This window comes from Clytia hemisphaerica, unplaced genomic scaffold (assembly GCF_902728285.1).
Source record: "Clytia hemisphaerica strain Z4C2 unplaced genomic scaffold, Clytia hemisphaerica genome assembly, whole genome shotgun sequence".
Taxonomy (NCBI): Eukaryota; Metazoa; Cnidaria; class Hydrozoa; order Leptothecata; family Clytiidae; genus Clytia; species Clytia hemisphaerica.
In genome coordinates, this window is record NW_027103464.1 from 161,956 (window position 1) to 185,881 (window position 23,926).

General features: G+C 33.4%; 2 protein-coding genes across 2 annotated transcripts in view; both read left to right on the forward strand.

Moving 5' to 3' along the window:
- The first annotated feature begins 19,000 nt into the window (after positions 1 to 19,000).
- On the forward strand, positions 19,001 to 21,653 carry LOC136798286 (MFS-type transporter SLC18B1-like). Its single transcript, XM_067054874.1, has 4 exons — positions 19,001 to 19,275; positions 20,052 to 20,147; positions 21,091 to 21,164; positions 21,518 to 21,653. The coding sequence occupies exons 1-4, from the start codon at positions 19,015 to 19,017 to the stop codon at positions 21,651 to 21,653; spliced, it is 567 nt and encodes a 188-aa protein (XP_066910975.1). The 5' UTR covers positions 19,001 to 19,014.
- Positions 21,654 to 23,620: 1,967 nt separating this feature from the next.
- Positions 23,621 to 23,926, forward strand: part of LOC136798287 (MFS-type transporter SLC18B1-like) — a 59,209-nt gene continuing 58,903 nt past the window's right edge. Inside the window, exons 1-2 of the mRNA XM_067054875.1 lie at positions 23,621 to 23,644; positions 23,800 to 23,868. Coding sequence (XP_066910976.1) covers positions 23,621 to 23,644; positions 23,800 to 23,868 — 93 coding nt within the window. The remainder of the gene's footprint in view (positions 23,645 to 23,799; positions 23,869 to 23,926) is intronic.

Sequence of the window (23,926 nt, forward strand, 5' to 3'; positions counted from 1 at the left end):
CCTTGGTTGGAACAAAGGAATTTCTATTTCCATTGGGATTTCAAAAGGAATTTTTATGATTTTTATCCCCACTGAGGAAAAAAGTTTCACTGGGGCTGTGAGACAGGGGTGTTCTGGCTTGTTACTTCAATACAAAACTCGGGATGTCTGAAGTCATTGCCCCCGCAGGAGCGCAGCGACGAGGAGGCACTCATAGCTTCACGCATAGATATTGGACTGGGATCTCGATTTTTTGCGAATTGTTTGTGCGTCGTAATCGGCTTTCCGGTCAATTAAGTGTTCCGCAAAAATATGGCGGTAAATTATACCGCGGTAAATGTTATACATATTTTCATATTACGTTATATGCTATTACTATTATTGCGTATTACATTTTATTAGTTTTGATTTAGCATTGAAAAGCTGAAGCGAGTGTTATAAATGCAAATTATAGAAAAAAGTATAGTGATTACACCATAACACGAATTACAATATTACTTGTGCAAATCAAAACAAACAAAATGGCAGACTGGTTATGATGATGAGCTGATTCATTGACTGGAAAAAGTGTTTTGTATGTCAAATTTTGTTTCTTGTCTTTGAAACTGAATACTAAATACTGTAATTTAGTCAGAAGTTCATTTCAGCAATGATTTCAATTCTTTTTCTGGAATCTTTAAAGAAGTTTGCTCAAGTTTTCAAATGTACATTTGATATTTTTGTTCAAACTGTAATTTATCTTTGTCTGTTATTTTATTATACCATTATAACTAGCTTTATTGTTGATATTTACTTTGCATGCGCACGTTCAACTTTTTCATGCAGTTGTGATAGCCTAAATAACTTACGCTCCAGGGGTTTGGTGAAATAGCTCCAATTCTAGCTTTCCAAGTTAAGGCATTTAACGGTGGTTAGACTAGGCACACAGACAGTCATACAGGAACACCATAAAGTGAGAGTATATAGCTAAAAAATCAAAAAGTCTAGTTTCCTGAAGGCCCGTCTCTTCATTGTCTGCGCTGCAATCATATCTTAATGGCTTCAATCCTTTCAGCTTGGAGAAAAGATTGCATCATGAAAAAGTACTATGCACTTGAAAAAAAATTAGGCACATTTCAACTTTTCGACTGTACGTCTGAATGGACCACAATGACATTCCTTTATTTTTCTTTTGACTGCAATCACAGCGTACACAAGTGGAGCCCGGGCCTTAACTAGGATTGGTCTAGTTCAGATGGCGCAGAACTTTTTGATAAATTTTATACGCAGTATCATCTTATCATCTTACTATTGTTTATTAGGCAAAGTAGCAATAGAGAATTGTTGAAATATATAGCAGCCTATGAAAAATAAACAAGCTATTTCTGATTGGTTACCTTGTTGATTTATTCACCGCTATATATTTTGCCTACAATCTAAGATGTCTGCAGCATTATCGGAAAAGGTCTATTTAGTGAATGATCATAACATATATTGTTGTAAGAAAAAACAAACAAACAAGGAGATGTGAAAGTCAGTAAGATGATGATACCATGATTTTCGAAATATGTTTTTGAGAAGCTTTTCCAGCTTTTCCTTGAATTTTATTAAATTGTCAAGCTGCATGAATTCTTCAAGTATTTTGTTAATGGAATATTATTTTTTTTTCAATCAATCAATAAATAATTAGATCAATCAATTATTCCTGATTATTTTTTATGCTTTAATTTTTAAAGCATTAAAAGCTTTATAAGTGCATGACATGACCTTTCTGTGGGGGCATTTAGTGAAAGCTATGACTAGTATGTAGTATGTAGACTACTCTATCTGCCACAATTTTGCCATCCAGTTCTCGAGTTCTTTTCATTGAATTCAAATTCCTAAAGGTTTGAGAATGATGAAAAATTCTTTAGGCTAGAAAATTTGTGCCTCATTGAATCAAGTGTTTTCGAGTAGAACTTTTTTTATAAATTTTGTCTTTGGATTTTGATGGCAAAAAAGTGACTTCATTTTGAATCCAGATTTTTTCCACGGTAGTATAGCCAATATGCTGACCGTTCATTTCATATGAGAAAAATTGCAATAAGATAGCCCGTAATTCCGTAATTAGCATATTCAGTGTAATTAATTGTAATCTATCCAATATGCACACATTTAATAAGCTAATAAGAAATAGCTAATTAGCCAGTCATTAAAAACTCATTATAATACTCTAATTTTTATTTTTCACTCCTTAATAAGGTCAACGTACGCAAAAGCTTTGCGAAAACTATTTCTTTAGTTACATTCCAATTTATTTGGCTAAGCTTTCGTTCTATATGGCATAATCCTAAAGATTAATCAGTCTCTGTAGTAATTAAAATGAGGAATATTGATTACTACACGTTCTTTTATAAGAACAAACTATATAAGAATATAAGGCTTCGATTGCCAAAATCTTAAGAACAAGTGAAGAACATTTTAAGGCTTTGCAGGCTCTTAAACACCCGATTTCTTAGGAAAATGGACCAAAATGCTCACGCAAAATGGTAAAATTAGGAACATGTTAAGAGCATTTTTAGTCTTAAACTCAAAAAATTAAGAACATCCGAATGCTTAGAAATTTTTGGATATTCAAAAAAAACAACGTATAATACATTACATTTGCAAGAAAGAGTGTTATGTAATTTGCATCGTGCATATTTTCTATTTTTGGTGTAGTTTAATTAGAAAGCATGGCATGAGTCCAATCACCATTAATTAATTACCGGTTATTTTTTTTATAAAAAGATTACATTAGATTTTGCCCAGTTCCATAACAAATGTATTGGCTTTGAAGTAAAATTATTTTTGGGTGAAATTTCGGTTAACGCATTTCACGAAATAGTCCCAGTTGGCACACAACGTTGTTTCAACGTTCATTTAATGTCCACATATAACGTGAGGCGAACGTTGAAACAACGTTGTGTGCCAGCTGGGGTGACCCTTTGAGATTTTGGGATCATTTCAGAAAATCACTGGGAGAACCGAAATTTGTTATATAAAAAGAACTACAAGAAAATGTTACTCGAACTGGAAACTTTATTTTCCTTTATTGTTCTAAATTTCCCCTGCTGTACAGCATTTTTCTGTACTAAAGAGCTCTAAAATGAAATAATATGTTCTATTCAATACTTCCAAAGGTAAAACGGACGATTTTACGAGAAAAGCACTTTTTAATTTTGACAATTTCATCTGTCAAAAATATTTGTCGGTCAAAAATATTCGTCGGTCAAAAATATTCGTCGGTCAAAGATTTCGCCGGTCACAAATATTCGTCGGTAAAAAAATTCATCACCAAGTGATTTTTTCGTCATTTTTTACCGACGAATTTTCTACCGATATGGTAATCACACTAATTTCTTGTAGAGTAGTTTCACGTGATAGCAAAACCAAGAAGAATGGACTGTTATTACGTGAAAAGAGTTTAACTTCTTCATGTCCCACCAACGAAATTTTGTTCTCTCAGGAACGAAATTTTTGGCTGCCAATAGTTTCGATTGAGGACCTAATTCAAAAACGGCACGCTTAAAAGATAGAGCTTAGTCTAGCAAGCTAGACGACTAATTCAGACATATTAGAAATAAAGCAAAAAAGTAAATTTCAGTCGTCTAGAAACCTTTGTGCACTAACTCCAAACAAAAAAAAAAGTGTCAATATCGCAATTAAAATTTTTTCCCGCTCAAAAAAAATTCTTGAAAATAAAATGTGTGTGGATTTATGTGTTAAAAGTTTTTCATTTGAATTGATTTTATTTTGAGAGTTTGTTGTTGCTTGATAAATTGTTTTCTCGCTACGCAAGTTTCTGCGTAGCTAGCCCCAGTATCTATAAGGCTGGAACACCGGATTCTACCAGTCGTTTATACAAACTAAATCCCGTATCATTATTTGTGTTTATTATTAGTATTACATGCATTATAAACGACTCCAGTCTAGATAGAGCTTCGAAAGAGCTTTCCAACGGTACCAAACATTAAGGGTTTAGCTATTATCACTAAAGCCAAGATAATTCTTGTCAAAGTTTTGTCGATTTTTCTCAAAATTTTCGAAAGTTGTGACGCTTTGAGGCTGGGGATTTCGATTTTAGTGATTTTGGGACCCTTTGAGAGAATAAACGATGAATTTATACTCCTTTTAATGACTTTTAAGGTATCACAAGGATACGTTTTTTATCTTTCCAAACCCTTGTTGATGGAAAGTTGTCAGATGAGAGTGTTTCAGTTGAGGAGAGACCTTAATATAGTTTTCACCAGCAATTATGGAAACATCATCACAAATGACATCAAACGATGCTTTTCATTCATCCCACAATGGAATTGGTTCATTTTAGACCTCCATTGAAACCAAGATTGACTGCAAGAGGGATCGAGGAGAGACCTTTCAATATGGATTTCAACCGCAACAAGACGACTTGAAGTCTAGCCTGGATATCCAAGCTCAAAATTTAAGAAAAAACAAAATTTGACTCAACATACAAAAGTTCTAAAATTAGCTTGGTCTCCCTAGAGAATGAAAGTGCAAACCCATGTTTCCAAAACTTTCCTAGACAATCCAGGGCAACAAAACAGAACTTAATAAAAGCAGTTTATTTGTAGCAAAATTGTGATTTTACTATTTAACCAAAATTTTACTATTTAACGAAATATTTCATTATTTAGTGCCAACGAAAATATTTTAGTGCCAACGAAAATATTATGGTTCAACCAAATTTTACTATTCAACAAAATATTGTACCATTCAACGAAATATATAACTGTTCAACGAAATATTTCATTATTTAGTACCAACCAAAATATTATGGTTCAACCAAATTTTACTATTCAACGAAATATTTCTATATTCTAAATTTGTGCCAACGAAAAAATATTTCTTCAACCAAAATTTCTCCATGGAAGAGTAATAAAACGCAGAACACTGTTTTTCCGGTCCTTGTATTACACGCAATGATCCGCACATGTGAGACGTGAGAACTCCGACCTGAGGAGTTTCATTCATTTCCAAGAATTTGCTCAGCGAAAATTAATCCGATTAAAATAGTGATACCAAGGATGTATAAGAGAACTGGATAAACAACTTAAAAAACGGTGGAGAGCAAGGCATTGTTTAACTATTGTTTCGGAAAACAATCGATGTTCGAGCTTTGTCCGCAAAGTACAACTGTCATGGCGGCTCGAAGATCATGGATTTTGAAAAATGTTTAATAAACTTTTTTCTTAAAAGCCATATTTCTTCTCGTTTTTATGCTTTCACTGACAGAAACTTTGAAATCAAAATCAGAGAAGCTTTACAGTTACTTTTCTCAAATCACATTTCTGAAGTACTTCCTGTTTCAAGAAAAATTTAGGAAAATGTCTTAAACAGTACTGAAATTTGGATTGAAATATCTCTAAGCCATTCACTCCTCTATAAAATTGAACATCTTCACTTTATAATGGTGTAAAAATGTTTTGGTGGCACGCGGTGGCATGGTGGTTTTAATGAGGGTTAAGTATAAAAATTCCTGGTGTCTTCCAATAATTTCTTATAGATTAGGCATCCAGTTGAGGTCACAAAAAAATGGACGGGGTGTGAACAATCTAAAACCAAATTCAATCGAAAATACACACCCCAAATATCTAGAAATCATCAACCGGACCTATCCTAATTACTTACCTGACGTCCCCGGTAATATTTTAGGTCCCAGCTGACTATTATATGCTCTCTGAGGAAAACTTATGATTCCATTTGGGATTGGAGTTGTTGTATTTTATTTAACAAGACAATAAAAAAGGAACGACAAATGATTTTATTACAAAAGGAGGGTGAACAATAATGTCATTTACCGCAGACATAGCTAGAACACTTCTTCTTCTTCTACTTCTTCTTTTTAAAAAAGTCTTCGTTTTTTTTTCTTTTAGGTTGAGCATTGTAGAAACTATTCTTTGAAAGCGCGAAAGAAGCGTGTGTCGCCACCCCAAAGATCCCGGAGATACGGCGCTAAAAGTAGATGATTTTTCTGCCCAAAATTATTAGCAAGTTTACAGACTCGAGATTTGATTGTTCTGTGTTTTATTCTTTTTTTATGGGTCGCGCGGAAGAAAGAACAACACTGTAAATAATAGTTGAAAGAAAAATATTTTGTTGAATGGTAAAATGTTTGTTGAACACTTATATATTTTGTTAAATGGTAAAAAATTTCGTTGAATAGTAAAAGTTGGTTAAACCATAATACTAAATAGTGAAATATTTCGTTGAATACAAAAATTTGGTTGAAGCATAATATTTTCGCTGGCACTAAATAGTGAAATATTTCGTTGAATACAAAAATTTGGTTGAAGCATAATATTTTCGTTGGCACTAAATAGTAAAATATTTCGTTGAATACAAAAATTTCGTTAAACCATAATATTTTCGTTTGCACTAAATAGTGAAATATTTCGTTGAATAGTAAAATTTTGGCTGAATAGTAAAATCGTAATTTTGCTACAAATAAACAACCATATACAAGATCTAAAACCATTTAAAACATCCAAAGATTACACCAGAGTCCATGAACAAATTTGCATGTATTATCATGACCAACCATCCCATCACCATCAGACCATGTTTTCTTCGAAAATGAACTTGCCTCTGTTTTCTTCTTTTTCATGTTTTCATGTAACAGAAAGCTCTATCATCACTAGCAAGTGAAGGACTATCCTATTTTGGCTTCAGAATTGCTCCGCGCCGTGTAGATTGGTCCTTACAGCTTTAGCGAAGTGAGCGCAAGCAAGCGGACTGCATTCTCATAAGGAGAATGCAAATCGCTCTAGGGAAACCAGGCTGTAAACCAAAACATAAAATATCAAAAACTAGACTGTGAAATAGTTTACAGCCTGGATATCCAGGATACTTGAAGTCGGAAATTTCGCCTAGAATTCGAACTGCATGGGAAAAACAAGAAGTATAGATTGAAGCTAATCTGAAATCTACTTTACATCGAGCCTTGATGAAACAATTTTACAAGAACAACGAGGCTTAAAATTGCTAAAAAATAAGACCAATTTAAGAACAATTGTTGTTTAATTTTTAAGAACTCTTATAAAGTTCATGCTTATAAAAAATAAATATGCTCATATTGCACGCCATCCCTTGTTTACTTTGTAAGAACTAATTACCGAAAGGTATGTCACCGTCTATAAAGAGTTCTTGATTTGATTCTTATAAAGTAGGTGCTTATAAGAAAAATAAATAGGCTTATATTATGCGCCGTCCCTTGCTTACTTTGAAAGAACTAATTACCGAAATGTACATGGTTGTTTATCAAGAGTTATTGATTTGATTCTTATAAAAAAGATGCTTATAAGAAAAATAAATATGCTCATATTGTTCACCGTCCCATAGATTTATAATGCCTAAAGGGCTAGATGTCAGGCTTTAAGCCATCGCAGGCAAAAAAGTGAATATCGCAATAAATATTGTTGCTATTGTTTTCGAAAACCCGCGAAGCTTCTGGTTGGTCAATCGCTGAAATTCTATTGTAATGTCACGTGACTTAGGTAGGATTTCCTACCTAACCACGGCACACTTTTCAGCAAAAGCTTTACATCTAGCCCTTCGGGCTTTATAAATCTATGCACCGTCCCTGTTTTACTTTGTATATCGTAAGAACTAAAAATCAATACAAGTCGCAACAAAATATATAAAGCGATAGGTGCGCGCGCGCATCTTTTTAACCGCGGCGACCCACTCAGAATAGGAAGAAACATCAACAACATAAATATTTTTCTGGCGAACAAGCCCACTACGTGAAGCAACAAAAGCATTCCTCTCCGATGGGAAATCGGCTATTCTTTTAGGTCTTTAGCATAGGAAGCCACCAATCCGACCTCGGAATATCAGACAATTTCTCCCCTGAATGGTGCCTTCCTTCCTATTTACTATTTAGAATCCTTGCAATGAAAATTTAAATCTTTGTGAACATGGATATACTGGATAGTAAGGTTTATCCATGCCCAGCTGGCACACAACGTTGTTTCAACGTTCATCTAACGTCATACGGACGTTGTGAACGTTAGATAAACGTCAAAAAAAACGTCGTGTGTCAGCTGGGTGGACATTCCCGGGGTACTAGGTTTCGGAGATGACAGGAATGTACAAGCCAAAAATTGACATAGAAAAAAAACTTTTACATTTCTAGACTCTTTGGAAGAATTCTTGTCAAAATCTTTCGCGATTTTTCTCAAAATCTTTGAAAATTGTGACGCTTTGAGGCTGGGGGGGATTTCGATTTTAGTGATTTTGGGACCCTTTGAGAGAATAAACAATGAATTTATACCCCTTTTAATGACTTTTAAGGTATCAAAAGGGTACGTTTTTTATCTTTCCAGACCCTTGTTGATGGAAAGTTGTCAGATGAAAGTGTTTCATTTGAGTAGAGACCTTAATATGATATTCAACAGCAATTATGGAAACATCTTCACAAATGACATCAAACAAAGCTTTTTATCCACCTCAAATTGCGATTGGTTCACTTTAGACCTCCATTGAAACCCAGATTGACTGCAAGAGGGATTGAGGAGAGACCTTTCAATATGGTTTTCAACCGCAACAAGACGACTTGAAGTCGGAAATTTCGTCTAGAATTTGAACTGCATGGGAAAAACAAAAAGTAGAGATTGAAGCTACTCTGAAATCTACTTTACATCGAGCCTTGATGAAACAATTTCTTGTTCTTGTAAACAACGAGGCTTAAAATTGCTAAAAAAATAAGACCAATTTAAGAACAATTGTTGTTTAATTTTTAAGAACTCTTATAAAGTATATGCTTATAAAAAATAAATATGCTCATATTGCACGTCACCCCTTGTTTACTTTGTAAGAACTACAATCATGGACAAAATATTTGAGACAAAGGGGATTTCCCGGCGAAATTTAAAACACCACAAATAATTTTTAAGCACCTTAAACTTAAACTGCAGTTGGAAAGTAGAGTTTTAACTCTGAGTTTTAACATGAGACTTAAGACTTAGGAGGACCTTAGGATCTTAGGGTTTGAAAGCACAAATTTGCTCGAATAAGGCTTGGAATATAGCCTAGAAGCACCCAGACCCCTCTAAAATCGAAATATTCAATGAAAGAAAGTGGAAGTGCTAAAATCGCAATTCTCGTCCGAACTTTAAATTCTGAAAAACGTTAAAATACACTAAAGTCTCAATATATTTCGACCATGATTGTAATTACCGAAAGGTATATCACTGTCTATCAAGAGTTATTGATTTGATTCTTATAAAGTAAATGCTTATAAAAAAATAAAGAAAAAATCAAAACTGTAATCCAAAGAAAACCCTAAGCATCCCCGAGCCTGTTTTCGAATTTTTATATGCTTACAAAAAATTATGTACCACAAGGGCGTAACTGAGGCCCCCAAGCGGTTTGGATGATGACGTGATAGGGACTTTTTTGTAGCGTGATTACGAGATTTGGAATATTTTTTCGTGATCAGAGGTCAAGACATGATCGTGATTTCAAAAGTTTTTGTGAGATATGATACGCAATTTAGACTTTTTCAAAAGGATGCGTGATTATCCAAGTTTTTTCCTGATTTGCGTGATCGTGATTGAAGACAAAAATTTGCGTGATATCTTGATCAGACTGGGGGCTCATTTAGAATGTTTTGACGTTAAAAAAGTTGAAAATCAAAGAAAAGTATAAAATATCATCCACCTTTCCATACTAAAATAATTTCATATTTTGTGTCTGTTACGCTAAATGGTTTGTCGCGGGGGGTTGATTTGAATATGGAAAAAGGATTTCACGCAGTGTTGAGAAAAAAACCTTATTTCCTTTCGAAAAGGCAGCAGTGCATAATACGGCGTTGTTTTAATGGTATTATCCATGGTCGAGCAAAAAAATTATCATACTATCTTCCGATAAGACCCCCGTCCAAAAAGAGATTTGACATTCGAAGCTACCCTGAGTATCAGAGGTTAAGTTTTCAAAGAAAATAGTAACCTCTGAAGACAAATAATAGAAATTTTATCGCGCATGTGTCAATCTAATCACTGTAGAAAAAATCAAAGATGAAGAGCAAATACTACCATATTAATGTCTAACAGACTGTATCAGTATGCAGTTTACTATTTACGAATTCCCCAGAAACCTCCAAGTGTAGTTGAAATGAGTTTATTTCGAAAGAAATCTTTTACATGATCCCCAAATGTACAACAGTAATTACTAAACTTCTAATTATGGAAATGTCACTTTAATTGAATCGAAATAATAGACAGACTTTATGTTATGATTCTCTATCACTGACTCTTTTTACAAAGCATTGATGACTTTTTGTAAGTTGTGTTTTCAACGACGGGAATAAAAATATCGACTATGACGCTCATCCAAGATCTTGGATGGTCGTCATGGTTACTTTTGTCTTCGCTGATTGCGCGATGAATAGAATCTCGATTCGTCGGCACAGCGTAAATATATGATTTTGAGCTGTGCTTTTCACGGTAATTCGAAGCCCCTACAGTAGCGAGATTATGTATCGAAGATATTCTACGGCTACGGTTGTGGGTCTGCCTGTACGGGTCGTCACCAAAGGCGACATGTCGTTGTCTACTTTGCTTTGTGCGGGAAAAACACCAAAACACCGTAGAAGCAAAGTCGACATAATGCCGTACGTCAAATATCGAACTTGCTTTCACTCGCCATTACTTACCTTACTCGCCATTACCCTCGCCACTTGAACCGTAGCCGTAGAGAATTCCAGATACATAATCTCGCTAGTGGCTTTCTACAGAACATAATTCTGACGTCAATATTATGTGACGTTGACGCAAAATTTCGACTTTAAGAAGGCGTGGCATCTCCTACGAGATAGTTACTGAAAATGAGTTTTTTAAATTTAATGCACAGGTAAAATCGTAAGTCATCAGCGCGATTGGGTATTGATGTACCGGGTGTCTCTGAAAAAACTTCCCCCTGTTTGATTCAAAATTGCGAAAAAGTGAAAAAATATATCAGCTTGATTTTTTCGAAATCGTTTAGAGGAGGGTTTAACTTAAATTTTGGTATATCAAACTTTAAAATTGCTTCATCAGATCAAAAGTTATGACAAAAAGAGTAAAAAAATTGTTTTCAAAAAGAGCGCAAAAAGACGAAAAAACAGGGTATTAAATTAGACAAGTAATTGACAGTAAAGTTTTACTTTTGAACTTCTGTGCATCTTTTTTGTTTTATTATTCGTTTTTAATGATTTTTATTGCCAATTTAGAGCTCCTTTTGGATTCATTAATGAGCATGAAGTTTAAACAAGCAACAAACTTTTATCAAAAATTTTCCAAAAATTTCCAAAGCTTAGCGAGTCTATTTGAGTGGAGAAGAGAAAGTTTTAGTGTCTTTTTTTCTAACAAAAGATTTGATACCCTGTTTTTTCGTCTTTTTTCGCTCTTTTTGAAAAAAAATTTTTTACTCTTTTTGTCATAACTTTTGGTCTAATGAAGCAATTTTAAAGTTTGATATACCAAAATTTAAGTTAAACCCTCCTCTAAACGATTTCGAAAATATCAAGCTAATATATTTTTTTACTTTTTCGCAAATTTGAATCAAACAGGGGGAAGTTTTTTCAGAGACACCCGGTACAATATTTAAGTTGCGATATGCCTATGATTGTTTTGAAATCAAAGTTTTTATTATTTGCTCTCTTAGATGCGTCAATCTCTAATTTGTAAAAAGATTAAGATTGTTCTTTTCCATTCTTAAACACTTTTATTTATGAGGTTTACTGTTTGATAAGTTCCCGTTTTCGATAAAATTAAAATTCCCTTTAATTCAAACATAGTATAAGAAAGCCGCGGCTGGAATGATGACCCTTTTGTTTTTGTCGTAAATGGATGTTCTATCTGTGTCTCCGTGGTTTATAAAAACTAAGTCGAAGGTAACAAAATCCTTAACCTTAAAAGTGTTTATAATATTAATTTGAAGAACAATTACTTTTCAAGTCTCAAATTTTTCTCACTATCCTCTCTCTTTACCTTATTTGAAGTATATTTTTATAAATTCCAAATAAATTTTTATAAATTTAGGACCAAATAACACACATTTTATTAAAAGAACTAATTTTCAAATGCTAAACTTTGAATGCTTTCTTTCACCTCAATACTGTTGTTTTTCGAATGGAATTTTCACAGAACGCGGCTTGAATATTTATTTACTAATACCAGTAATAATTTTTCAGAATAACCAGGAAGGCATTTCAAGGCACTCAATTTTCTTCAAGTTCTTAAAACACTGACATTCTGACGTTCTAGTACTTTTAAACCAAGAGTCTTTTCTTTTACTTTGATGTTATGAATGCGTGAATTATCAAGAGATTTGTGTTTATGAGCAAAATTACGTCTAACGAGGTAGTTTGTTAAAAGTCAAATTAAATTGACGATGGAAATTGTCACCGAACCATAAAAAAATTTGTTCTTACGACATAGATAGAACAACAGAAATTCAGCTGTACTCATTCCAGCCGCGGCTTTCTTATACTATGATTCAAACTTATGTTAATGTTCATAAATGATGGACTTTCATTTGCTAAGCTACAATCTTGTTTAAAATATATTGAGAATTTTAGTTGATTCCTTGTTTTTAGCAATGTAAAGTTCGGACGAGAAAGTCGCTTTTGGGCTAATTGATAATTTTATTCGAATGTTTCAATTCGGGAGGGGTTTATAGATTTCCAGGCTATATTCTGAGCCCTATTGTACTATTTTTGGACTTTTGGATCTTTTGGTCTTAAGTCTAGCGTTAAAACTTAGAGTTAAAACTCTACCCTTACAACCTAAATAGCTATCCTATCTTGAGCATAATAATTTCTTCTTTAAGAATAAACCTGTTGCTGAGGGAGTAGGAGTATGAACCCTACATTATCAAGGTACCTGAGAAAACGGGCAATCAATTTTGAACTTTCCGTTGATATACGGCTGATATAGGTCTGTTTACATAAAAACTTTTTGAGTATTACAGTTTGTACTGTCGTGACTATGCTTAAATAAATATAAGATCTGAAAACTTACTTGATCTCATTGGTTTGATTCGGTAAGTGTAAAGAAAATACATCATAATAAGAAAAATAAGTCTGCTCGTATTTATTGTGCACCACCCCTTGCTTACTTTAAAAGAACCAATTACCGAAAAGTAAATGTCCTCCACACATACTAAAAGTGGCATGAAAAAAGTGGTTTTGTTTGAAAAACAATCCACGGGTAACTTTAATTTAACCCCCTGCGCTGCGCGCGCGTGTAGACTTTTGTCGACACAACAAACGCAAAATATATTCAACTGTGTTGTGGAGCAATCTACTTTTCTGCTGCACAAAACACCTCATAGACTGTAGTGTGGAGCAAGCACGGAATAAAAAGATGGCGGTCGTTGCTGCAATGATGTTTTTATCTTTCATCCTGTTGGTGCAAGAAATCGGGAGACGCACTTCAACTTTCGACATTTTTGACTCGTTTTGTTTACTCTTTCTCTTGACATTCTTGTTTTGTAAGGTTTATAACAAGTTTTATTATTTCTTAGATTCTGTTAAAGTTTTTTGGTTCTGACAGGCAGACAGAATTTTTCATCGATTAAGGTGGTAGTCTACCGAGAAATGGAAAATCATCGAAAAAATTGTCGAATTTTGGTTTTTGGGTGTTTTGAGATCCTTAGGTCTTTCTGAACATCTCCTGGAAATTTCAGAGAGATATCTTTATTTTTCAGGTCGCAGTGAGCATTTTTGTCCTGCTGGGTGCTTGAAAAATCGCCCTAGCAACGGAAAAAATCCCGTTGCTAAGGACTTATTTTTTCAATCTCGGCCGAAACATAGCAATGTGATACGCCAAAAGAAAGCTCTTTTTACGCCCTTTTCGAGCGTCAAAATATTATTTTCCGTGGCATTACGTCATCCTTAAAAATTAAAGATGGTAGCTTCAGTAGTGTAACACATCAAAACAAGCTGAAAAGCAAGCTGTTAGCATGATTCTGCAGATTTCTTGGCAGGTTTTAGATCAAAACTTAATTTCTTTGATGGAAATGATTTTTTTAAATGAAGAATAGACTCTACAGAAGCCATAAAGTTGCTGTACATTGGTTATGTTGCTGGATTTCTACGAAAAACATTTAAGTTGCCGCCATTTTGTTTTGAGGAGCATATAGGCGGTGAGAGGCGGTGTGTGCTTTTTGGTGGCTCACATAATGTTTTGTAGTGGGATTTAAATGCAACTGAGATATTTCCAAGCACAACATGATGTAACAGAGATGGAAATGTGCATTATAATGAATGGACCTAACTTCTGGAGACGCACATTCTCATCTGACACCCGCCACTCATAACAGCCTTCCTTCGGTCAAGAAGCCAGCTCATTGCTCATTGTCATCTAGTCTATGTGAATAAAAATATGCACACAAAAAGTTTTCATGCCTACAGAGAGTTATGCTGGACTTTCAATGAACATTTTGACACACTTATGTGGCTGTTTTCACCCAAATTTGATGTTATCGCAAGATTACCGCAAACTTTGCTATGTATACATGACTTTAGCGCAACATGTTTTTGTTGATTTTTGGATATTTTATCAATTTTTTGTGAAATGTTTTACTTTAACTTTTGAAACCTGACTGGTTGGATGAGTATTCAGTGAAGAAATTTTTTGAAAAGAGCTTTCCAACTTAAAATAATACCCATTTTTGCAGACTTTTGCCTTTTTCTTTGATTTTCTCAAAAACGCGTTTCCGGGGGTTTGCATTCACCTTGTCAGAAATATCTTAGGTTTGAGAGTAGCTACAGACTTGAAATTTTCAGGGAAGTTTCCTTACATGATTGTGTATTGAATGAATGGATTAAAAAGTTTTTAAAATTGGTTTCCTGATTTTTAATCTCAAAAAAGCGTTTTTTTCAGTTTCTTACCCCCTGGAAAAAAATTTCAATTTTTTTTTTCACTCATTCCAGACCTTTTCTAAATATTAGTCATTTAAAAAAAAAACTAACTTCATAGGTCAAGCCGACTATTCAGAAAACCTGACACAAGCAAAATAAAGTATTTTACCCCCTGACTGATTTTACCCCCGTCTTTGGTTATTTTTAGAATTTTTTTTTATTTTTAGAAATGTTAATAGTTGATATACATTTCCTGAAAATTTCATTACGAAATGTAAAGAAGTTCTTGAGTTATTGCAAAAAATGGGATTTTTTGACTTTTGAAATCTGGCGGTAGACTACCACCTTAAATTCTCAAATCAATTTACACGAGATATTTCAATTTCTATTTGAATTCACAGGAGGTTTACAAAACTTATTCTCGCGAATATTGCCTGTATTGAGAATCCATCTATATAGTTAATTGTAAAAAATAGTAAAACATAGCATCATGCTAAGACAAGTCTGCAAGTAGTATAAACAAGTGCATTTACTATATATTTACTTTCAAAGGAGCACAAGGGGGAGTGCTGTTTCAGTAAAATTTGTTAATTTAACTGAACAGTTAAACACAATGGTTGTTTTTAATAACAGTGTCATTTCAATTGGAATTTACACATTGCTTTATGACTTGATTGAGAAAGTCTTATTTAGCTAATGCTAATCATAAATCAAAATTGAGAATGGTCTTAAATGATGGTCTTGTGGTATTTTTTCATTTGTTGATTTTTTTTAGATTCCAAAATTTCTTGGTGTCACAACGTGATGAAAATTTTTGCCAATTGGTTTTTATGCTGAAGTTTAAGCTCATTCAAAGTTTTAAAACCATTAATAGACCTTTTCGCCGCCTTTCCATCCGCATCTTGAATTGTATGCAAAAATAGAGGAACGGAAAAGCCGTGGTTGGATTTAGTTGGAAAATATGCAAAACATATGCAAGTTTACACAAACATTAAAAATACAACAAAGCATCTTATATAAAGAAATATCATAATCATTAGAAACAATAAAAGATGGAATTTATTAATCCAAAAAGAAATATTTACAGAACAACAAAAGCCTTTTAGAAATTTGTTCTTAAAGACATTGCATATTCTGTTTTCATGCCATTAAAAAATGCCACCAAGACAGAGTACCCACATCAAACTTTCAAAACATGCAAACTGAAAGTAGTAATTATGACGTCACACATTCAGTGGGTTCAGATCAATGTTTTGATTTGATCGTTTGGCTGTTCTATTCCCAGGAGAATAATTTACCGTCAGCCGAATAAGGATTATTTTTGACCTTGGCGGGTGATTTTTCAGCTTGAGTTTATGTCTGATGGTATGGTTTTTTGAAGTGCTTGTTCTAAGAGATGAGCGAATATGATTCTTTCTAGTTTTCAAAAGAAGCAATTTTAATCTTTCTTCTACAAGATTACACTTTAATATAATGCCAATTATTCATGTAAGTTTTATTTATGTTCTTTTTGCATGATGTTTTAATTATATATATTAATTTTTTTTTTTTTTTTTTTTTTTTTTAAATTTTTTTTTTACTATTCCCTATTGCTAGGTTGAATAGGGTGTGGGCCTGTACCAGCGTCGTTTGACGTCGGTTCCAAACCCACACCGAATTCTTCAAATAATAAATTGAACCTGGATAGGCCAGCTTCACCACTACAAAAAAGAAAAACTATCATATCATCGTATCATTTCTTTCTTTGCAATGCAAGGTTGCAAAAACCATCAACACTCACATTTTCATTAACCATAACGCATTCCAAAAGTGACTTGACTGGTCGACCTTTTCGAGTATATTTATCATCATTGAACGTGAGACGTTTAACATTTCTATCAATACACATACGAATAACATGTGCAATATATTTCGATTGTTGACTTTTGATAAACAAACTCACATCTTTCGTACCACAAATTTCCAACAAACGAGCATTACTAATAACCATGCGAAAATCATTTTCCTTTTCATTGACATGTTTCATACCATTCCTTACCATTCGTCTGAGGAATGTACGGTAAGCGGTATCGATTCGATCAAATTGTTTCTGGTTGATGTTCTAGTTCTGGCACGAGTAGGTTAATCTGCTACGTATAAAGCTATTCAGAAACTTTACGCGAGTTTTTAGATTGATGTGAAAATTTTGGAGTAGATTTGACAATTGCGAGAACTTGACACTTGCCATTTGCATACTTTCTAAAGGAGTTTCACCACAGCAATTCGGCCACCATATAGTTTTTGTATGCAAGATGGATGGAAAGGCGAAAAGGTCTAGCTGTAGTGTCAACATCCCTCTTCTAATTTCGACACCCTTCATTAGGGATAGGAATAATAGGAAGGTCGGAATCACTGATAGAAACTTTTTTCTTTCCTTGGCGATCAGATTGGAAAAAACCTTTGTCTATTAGTGATCCCGACCTTCCTGATATTCCTATCTCTATTGTGATCTTTAGAGTATAATGTTTAAAAATCTGGGAAATCCAAAATTAATTTTTGTAATAAGTGCTGTTCAGTTTCCTAAACGAACATCATTCTTTGGGTCAATAAAGCCCTTATGTGTATAATTTTAACACTACTTTAATGGGTAATTTTGGAAATGTTCGATTTCAGATCCTGCGTAAGATCCCACAAAATTAGAATCGGAATAATTCTCAATTAAGAAGGAGTTAAGTTCTGAAATTTTCACTGGACATCCATTTTATTGTTTTCTATCGGATAAAGGAAAAACCCTGTCTTTAAACTTCATTAATTTTTATTCACAACCAAAATTCACAACCGTCCAAATTAGAACAGGGATGTCAACATTAGACCAACTTACAGTATATATATGGATCTATATATCTTGAAGGGGTGGATCTGTTCTCGTTTTTACAAAGTAATAATATGAAATTTTAGTTACTTCTCATTTCATTTCCCATTGAATTCAACCAATAATGAGTTACTACACTTTTTTTACAAAGATGTTTGTATTTCTAGAAACTGTGATCTGCAAGACTCAAATTTCCAAAATAAGTAATGTGTTAAATAAAGGACTTTCTTCCTTGCATTTTTTGCCACTTAACTTTACGCAACAAAATGTTATGTTATGACATCAATAGTGTCATTGAAATTATATGAAAGCATTATAGTGTAACTTGATACCTAGAATAAACAGTCCATTTTTTTCCTTATCTATCTTGTTCTATCTTAATATCTGAATTTTTATTTATTTTTGTTTTTAAATTGAAAGTTTGTTTATTTTAATTTATTTTGTTAATGTGATACTTTTTTCATCAGTAACCAACCGAAATCAGGAGCATGATATGATAGTTGAAGCAGAAAAAAGCTTTTCGGGAAGTTTTTGTCCACGATACTCAGGACATTTTTCGCTACATTCGATTTTACGTTGGTGCTGAACGGGGGGTTGAACCATATAATTTTCGTGGGTCTGGCTTTTGTTCGTTTTGTGCATATTGAATTTATACACATGGTGACATTATATTGTGTTATTTTCAGTCAATAAAGTGTAATTCTGAAAAAAATGGTTGATGGCTGATTTTGTATCCAAATTAGATGAATCTCTAGGCTTATTTATTTGGCACTTTAAGCCTAATAAATTCTTATTGCCTTGTTCTTTCTTCTAAGACAAAACCGAAGTATTTTATGTGCAATACCCTCTTTTTGTCAAATCTCTTGCCTTTACTCACTGTCTTAGGGAATACTGAGCACACTCCCTACCCACAGCTTATCTTTAATCCGTAAATAAATAAAAATTTTCAAATTAATCTACTGAAATAATTTATGTATTTTACAATTGTTACTTGCACTTAGGTGGCCGCATCTTTATGATTAGTCCAGGCTATAAGGCGGTCTCCATCCTTTTTTTATTTTGTGGATACCGTCTCATGTATTTTAAGTGTTCAAATGGTAAATAAATAGTGTTACTTACTTACTTACTTACTTACTTACTTTTAATAGTTTTGCTTAAAATTCAGCTCAGACTCAGAATTATTTTATGAACTGTTCTTATTTCTTGGCATTTTCAATTCTCATTATTCTTATAAAGTTCTTTTAAAAAGAGTGTATACTTGAACCCTACTTAAATTCTTTAGCTTTAATGTAAATTATTTTCAGCAAAGTATAATATAATGTTAGAAGAAGATGCAAGTAATAGTGAATCAAGTGGACAACATTCATTATCAAAAGTGGAAGAATCCATTGGAGAATTTTCACCCTTACTTGCCTCTAAACCACAAGATAGTGTTGGTCAATCAGCAATACAGGATGAGATCAAACCACCTAAAATGTTCAAAAGTAAACGTGAAGTGGTGATTCTTATAGCATTGTCTTTGATGGTTTTCGCTGCTACATGTTGTGAATCAATATTGGCTCCTTTCTTCTCACCAGAGGTAACCCAATGGGTACAAACGTCTTTTGGACGTCAAATGTATGTTTCTAGGACGTACAAAGGTCAAAAAGCCGTCCATTGAATGTTCATAAGACGTTGCGTGCCCATAGGGGATTAATTTGACTGCTGCTTTTCAAATTAAATGGATTTGACGCCTTGAATTTATGCTAGACTTTTTTTATAAGAACATTAACCATTCCTTGATTTTTGATGTGGGAACCTGGGCTAGAAACTGAGAAACATATCTAATATTCCGACCATTAAGGCTTCATCTTGTCGGGAGGAAATCTCTACATCGAGTGCCAGAAGGGTGGTAAGCTGATCGCAAGCTGGAGATGGGAGGATTATTGTTTATTTCAAACCTAGATAGATCGAATGATGATGATAAATTTTACATATTTAAATTTCAGTAGACTTTTGAACAACAACCCATTTAAACTGAATTTTTTTTTAAACGACCATTCTTGAAAATGAGAAAACTGGTGCTTCGGTGTATACATCACACATTTTTCTCTATAACTTATTAGCAGAATTAGAAAATTATTAGAGAGCTGGAGCTCAACTACTTTTTGCCTCTAATGATTCTGATGGGCAAAAGTATGGGCTTCATCATTCAAATCAGTAAGCGAAAATAATATTCAGCAGATTTTCTGACTAGAAAATTACCTACCCTTTTCTTTCTTTAGATGTTCTCTTTTCTTTCTTTACTGGAAACAAGGGGTACCTTTGTATATTTTCATTATCTTTTTCTCATTATTTTTATCTTTTTCCATCCAGGCTAAATCGAAAGGAGCTGGTGGAACGACAATTGGAGCTATCTTTGCCATATATCCTTTCAGTATCTTCTTATTGTCCCCTTTCGTTGGCAAATATGTAAGTATCTGAAAGCTGGAGTTGTTTAAATAGTTGTTATACAGGGTGTCCATAAAAATATGGAAATACAATATGGTTTTTAAGAAAAAATCTTCAATATGTTGTGTATTTTGTAGACCTTAAATGTTTTTTTGCCTACATCAGCCATACTCTCCTTCAGGATTGGAAAATGCTAATTGACTAATCCGCTCCTAATTGGTTCAGTACTGTTTGAAGCTTGCAGACTGGTTTTCTGTTATTAATTGACTAATTAAAATTTTGACCACTTCCAGGTATTTATAATACAAGCTTGCTGTAAAATTCGAAATTTGGACCAGCCATTTATACATTATTCTAAAAATTAATATTTTGGTTAAAATACGGTCTTTAAAATACCCGTTACTGAACTATAATTACTCCTGCTAGATAAAAATTCAAAGAAGTAAAAAATTCGTTAGTTTTTTTAGTCATACTTAATATTTTATCTCGTACCCAGAGCCACTTGCACCATTCTCTTATTTTACCGATGGTCAATTGAGGTACATTTTCGTGAGCACTAATATCAAAAAAAGTGAACTAGAGAATGGGGATTAGTTTGTTGTTTTTTATCAAACAAATAGCGTGTATTCTTCAACATTAAGGGCTACTTAGACTACATAATATATTGACAAACAATATTTGACAATATCGTTTGCAGACTGTTTTTTACGAAGTAAATAACAAGTCTTCTATTGTAAAAAGGGATTCTCTTTCTGTAAACAATCCCTCTATATTGTAGGAATATTGCAAATCAAGCTGACAATATATTTGCGGACACCTTTTCAATATATTGCCGGCACTCAGCAATATATCGTCAATATATTGCCTGACAATATATTGTGTAGTGTATGTAGCCTTTTAGAATATTACAAATCGAGCTGACAATATATTGTGTAGTGTATGTATATTGTTTTTTTTTCTACAGCTTCCAATCATAGGCTGCCGATTTTGCTTGCTTGCAGGAGCATTTATCATGGGTGGAGCTCAGTTACTATTTGGGTAAGAATTTTTTGAAGACTTTACCGTGCATTCTCGCTGATTCGAACTTCTATAATTCAAACCTTTCTTTAATTCGAGTTTGTTTCAAGTCAAAGAGAAATCCACTTAAAATACTTTCTATACCATAATTCGAATCTCTCTGTAATTCAAATAAATAAGATTCCCCTTTCGAGTTCGTATTAGTGAGAGAGCAAGCTGTAGTCGCAAAGAAAATTATATTCCGTGTAGCGTTAGGAGTCACCTTTACAAATTCGAACGTTTGCGTCCATAATGGTGGATTTTTATTTTTAAGTTACGTAACTTTGGACAGACCTGAAAAAAAACCTCTATTGTTTTCTTCTGATTATTTTTAGGTTTGTTAGCACCATAGAAAGTGGTTCGCTGTTCATAGTGTATTGTTTCGCCATCAGAACTGTGACTGCTATAGGAGCTTCAATGACCAGCACTGCCGGTCTGTCCATACTAACCATTTCGTTCAAAGAAATCTAGAATCATTGGCGTAAGTTTGCCTCTTATTTAATAAGGTATGATTTGAGTGTTAGCTTGACTGTATAAATTGTTTTTTTTTTCTTTGCGTGCGGAAATTGCATGTATGTAGGAATGCTCATTTGAACTTGAAGATGTCACAAAAAAAAAGAAACCCAAGGGTGAATCGACGTTTTTACCACTGGAATTTCACGTTGATCACCATAGTTTGTTATTCTTTAATAAAACGAGTGGTCAGTTCCCTCAAATTTCTTTCGAACTCGATCATTTCAAACAAGTCAATTGACTTCGATTCATGAAAGTCTATGTAAGAGTGATTACTTAATGGATTAACAAGCAGATTTTTAAAACGTCTCTATTCATGTGAAAAGGAGCCTAGTATGAAAAGACGAGAAAAAACGAATTAGTGTCTTTCATTAGTTTCATGATCCAGGATGGCAACTAGTGAAAAAAGTGTATGAAAATACACTTAAAAACCTAAACTTGCACTACCCATTTTCTATATACAGAGCAATAACGAATATCGGTGTTGGATATAAGAGGTCCAGCCATGGGGAATAACAGAGTGAGAATTTCTTAAGAAAATCCAAATTTTGAAGCCTTGGGATTTTCACTTTTGAGTTTCAAGCCTAAAATGTTTTAACGTTCTTATCCCCCATTCTTGGTATTTTTTGTCCATTCTACTAAGAAGATTGGCTGTTTCGAGTCGCGAACCTTGAAAGGATTAACTATGTCCAACAATTTGGCCATGGAAGCGTTATAAAGATTTTCTTTTAAGGTGGTTACGACTGTCCAAAGTAAAGTGAGCAGTCAAAATGTCAAACATAAAAAGAAACACATGATGTAGAAACGCGATAGCGGTAAAAAAAAGATAGAAGTTATATCCCAAAACCTCAGAAATATAAAAGTAAGTCATTAAAAATAGTAGTGAACTAAAAGTATTGTCAAATTTTTTTAAAATGAGTAAGAAAAATATTTGAATTAAAATTTTTTGAAAAAAAAGTGAAGCCAAAGGCCAAAATCGAAAATAGGAAAAACGCTGACGTCATCAATTTCAGGAGATTGGAAATTTTCAAATATAGAGAATATTTCTGGTCAAAGATCATATTGATAGATATCAAACAGTTTGATTTTCATTTTAGTTTTGAATATACATATGGTTATGACCATCAATAAAGAGGTTCTGGGCATAACTTCTATCTTCAAGTTAAATTTTTCGCTATCGCGTTGGCATAAGGCGCTTCTTTCCAGCTATAATTGACATTTTGAAGGGTGCTGCTTCAGAACTTGACATACCGTTCTCACTTGAGGCTTTCTGTAATCGTGTTTATTTATCATCGAGCAAGTTATAAGGAATGATTTAATTTCATGGCAAAGATTTTAGTTTGTTCTTCTTAAAAAAGACTTTCAATATTTTTAAGCAGTTTTTTTTACTCTTTATAATTTAGCATCCCTTTTGATTGTTTTTTTTTTCTTTGCATAAATGTGCGGAAATTGAGAAAAAGTTTGCATGTATGTATGAATGCGTCAAACTTTGAACTTGAAGATTTCATGTCAATAGATAAGATCACTTCAATTATTTTTGAAGCGCGGAAATTAAAACGTAGCGAAACCCAAGGGTACCGTGTAATTTCGACGTTTTACCACTCATAATAATTTCAAGTTGTTGATGACGTCACCAATGTTTTCTTACCAAAAAGCTTCATACCTTATCTTATCTTATTCTCTCCATGTTATTCTTTTAATAAAACGAGTGGTCAAGTTCCTCAAAATTTCCTTTCGAACTCGATATATTATTAGCCTATTTCATAGGATTCGTACATCTGTTGCATTTAAAGGGGAAATTTTTTTTTGCCACCATTCAATTGACTTCGGAATTCATGAAAAGTCTATTGTAAGAAGTGGATTACTGCATTGACCATGGATTAACTCCCAGCAGATTTTATTAAAACTACTCTCTATTCATAAGGATGAAAAGGCCTATTGCCTATAAGGTATGAAAATACTAGTTTGAGTAAAGAAAACGATTTAGTTTAATTTCATACTCACAGTTTCATGCCATCCAGGATGGCAATCTTCAGTGAAAAAAAAGTGTATGAAAATACACTTAAAACCACCTAAACTTGCACTACCCATTTTCTATATACAGAGCATTAACGAATTGTTCATCGGTGTTGGATATACATCTGGTCCAGCCATTGGTGGAATCCTTTACAGAGTGAGAATACTTTGTTTTCTATAAGAACATCCAAAAATTTTGAAGCCTTGGGATTTTC

Excerpts from the sequence above, each read along its gene's own strand:
- LOC136798286 (XM_067054874.1), top strand. The coding sequence starts at position 19,015 with ATGTTAGAAGAAGATGCAAGTAATAGTGAATCAAGTGGACAACATTCA. Across the intron at positions 19,276-20,051 it reads CTCCTTTCTTCTCACCAGAG|GCTAAATCGAAAGGAGCTGG; the intron begins GTAACCCAATGG and ends TTTTCCATCCAG. Across the intron at positions 21,165-21,517 it reads GGAGCTCAGTTACTATTTGG|GTTTGTTAGCACCATAGAAA; the intron begins GTAAGAATTTTT and ends GATTATTTTTAG.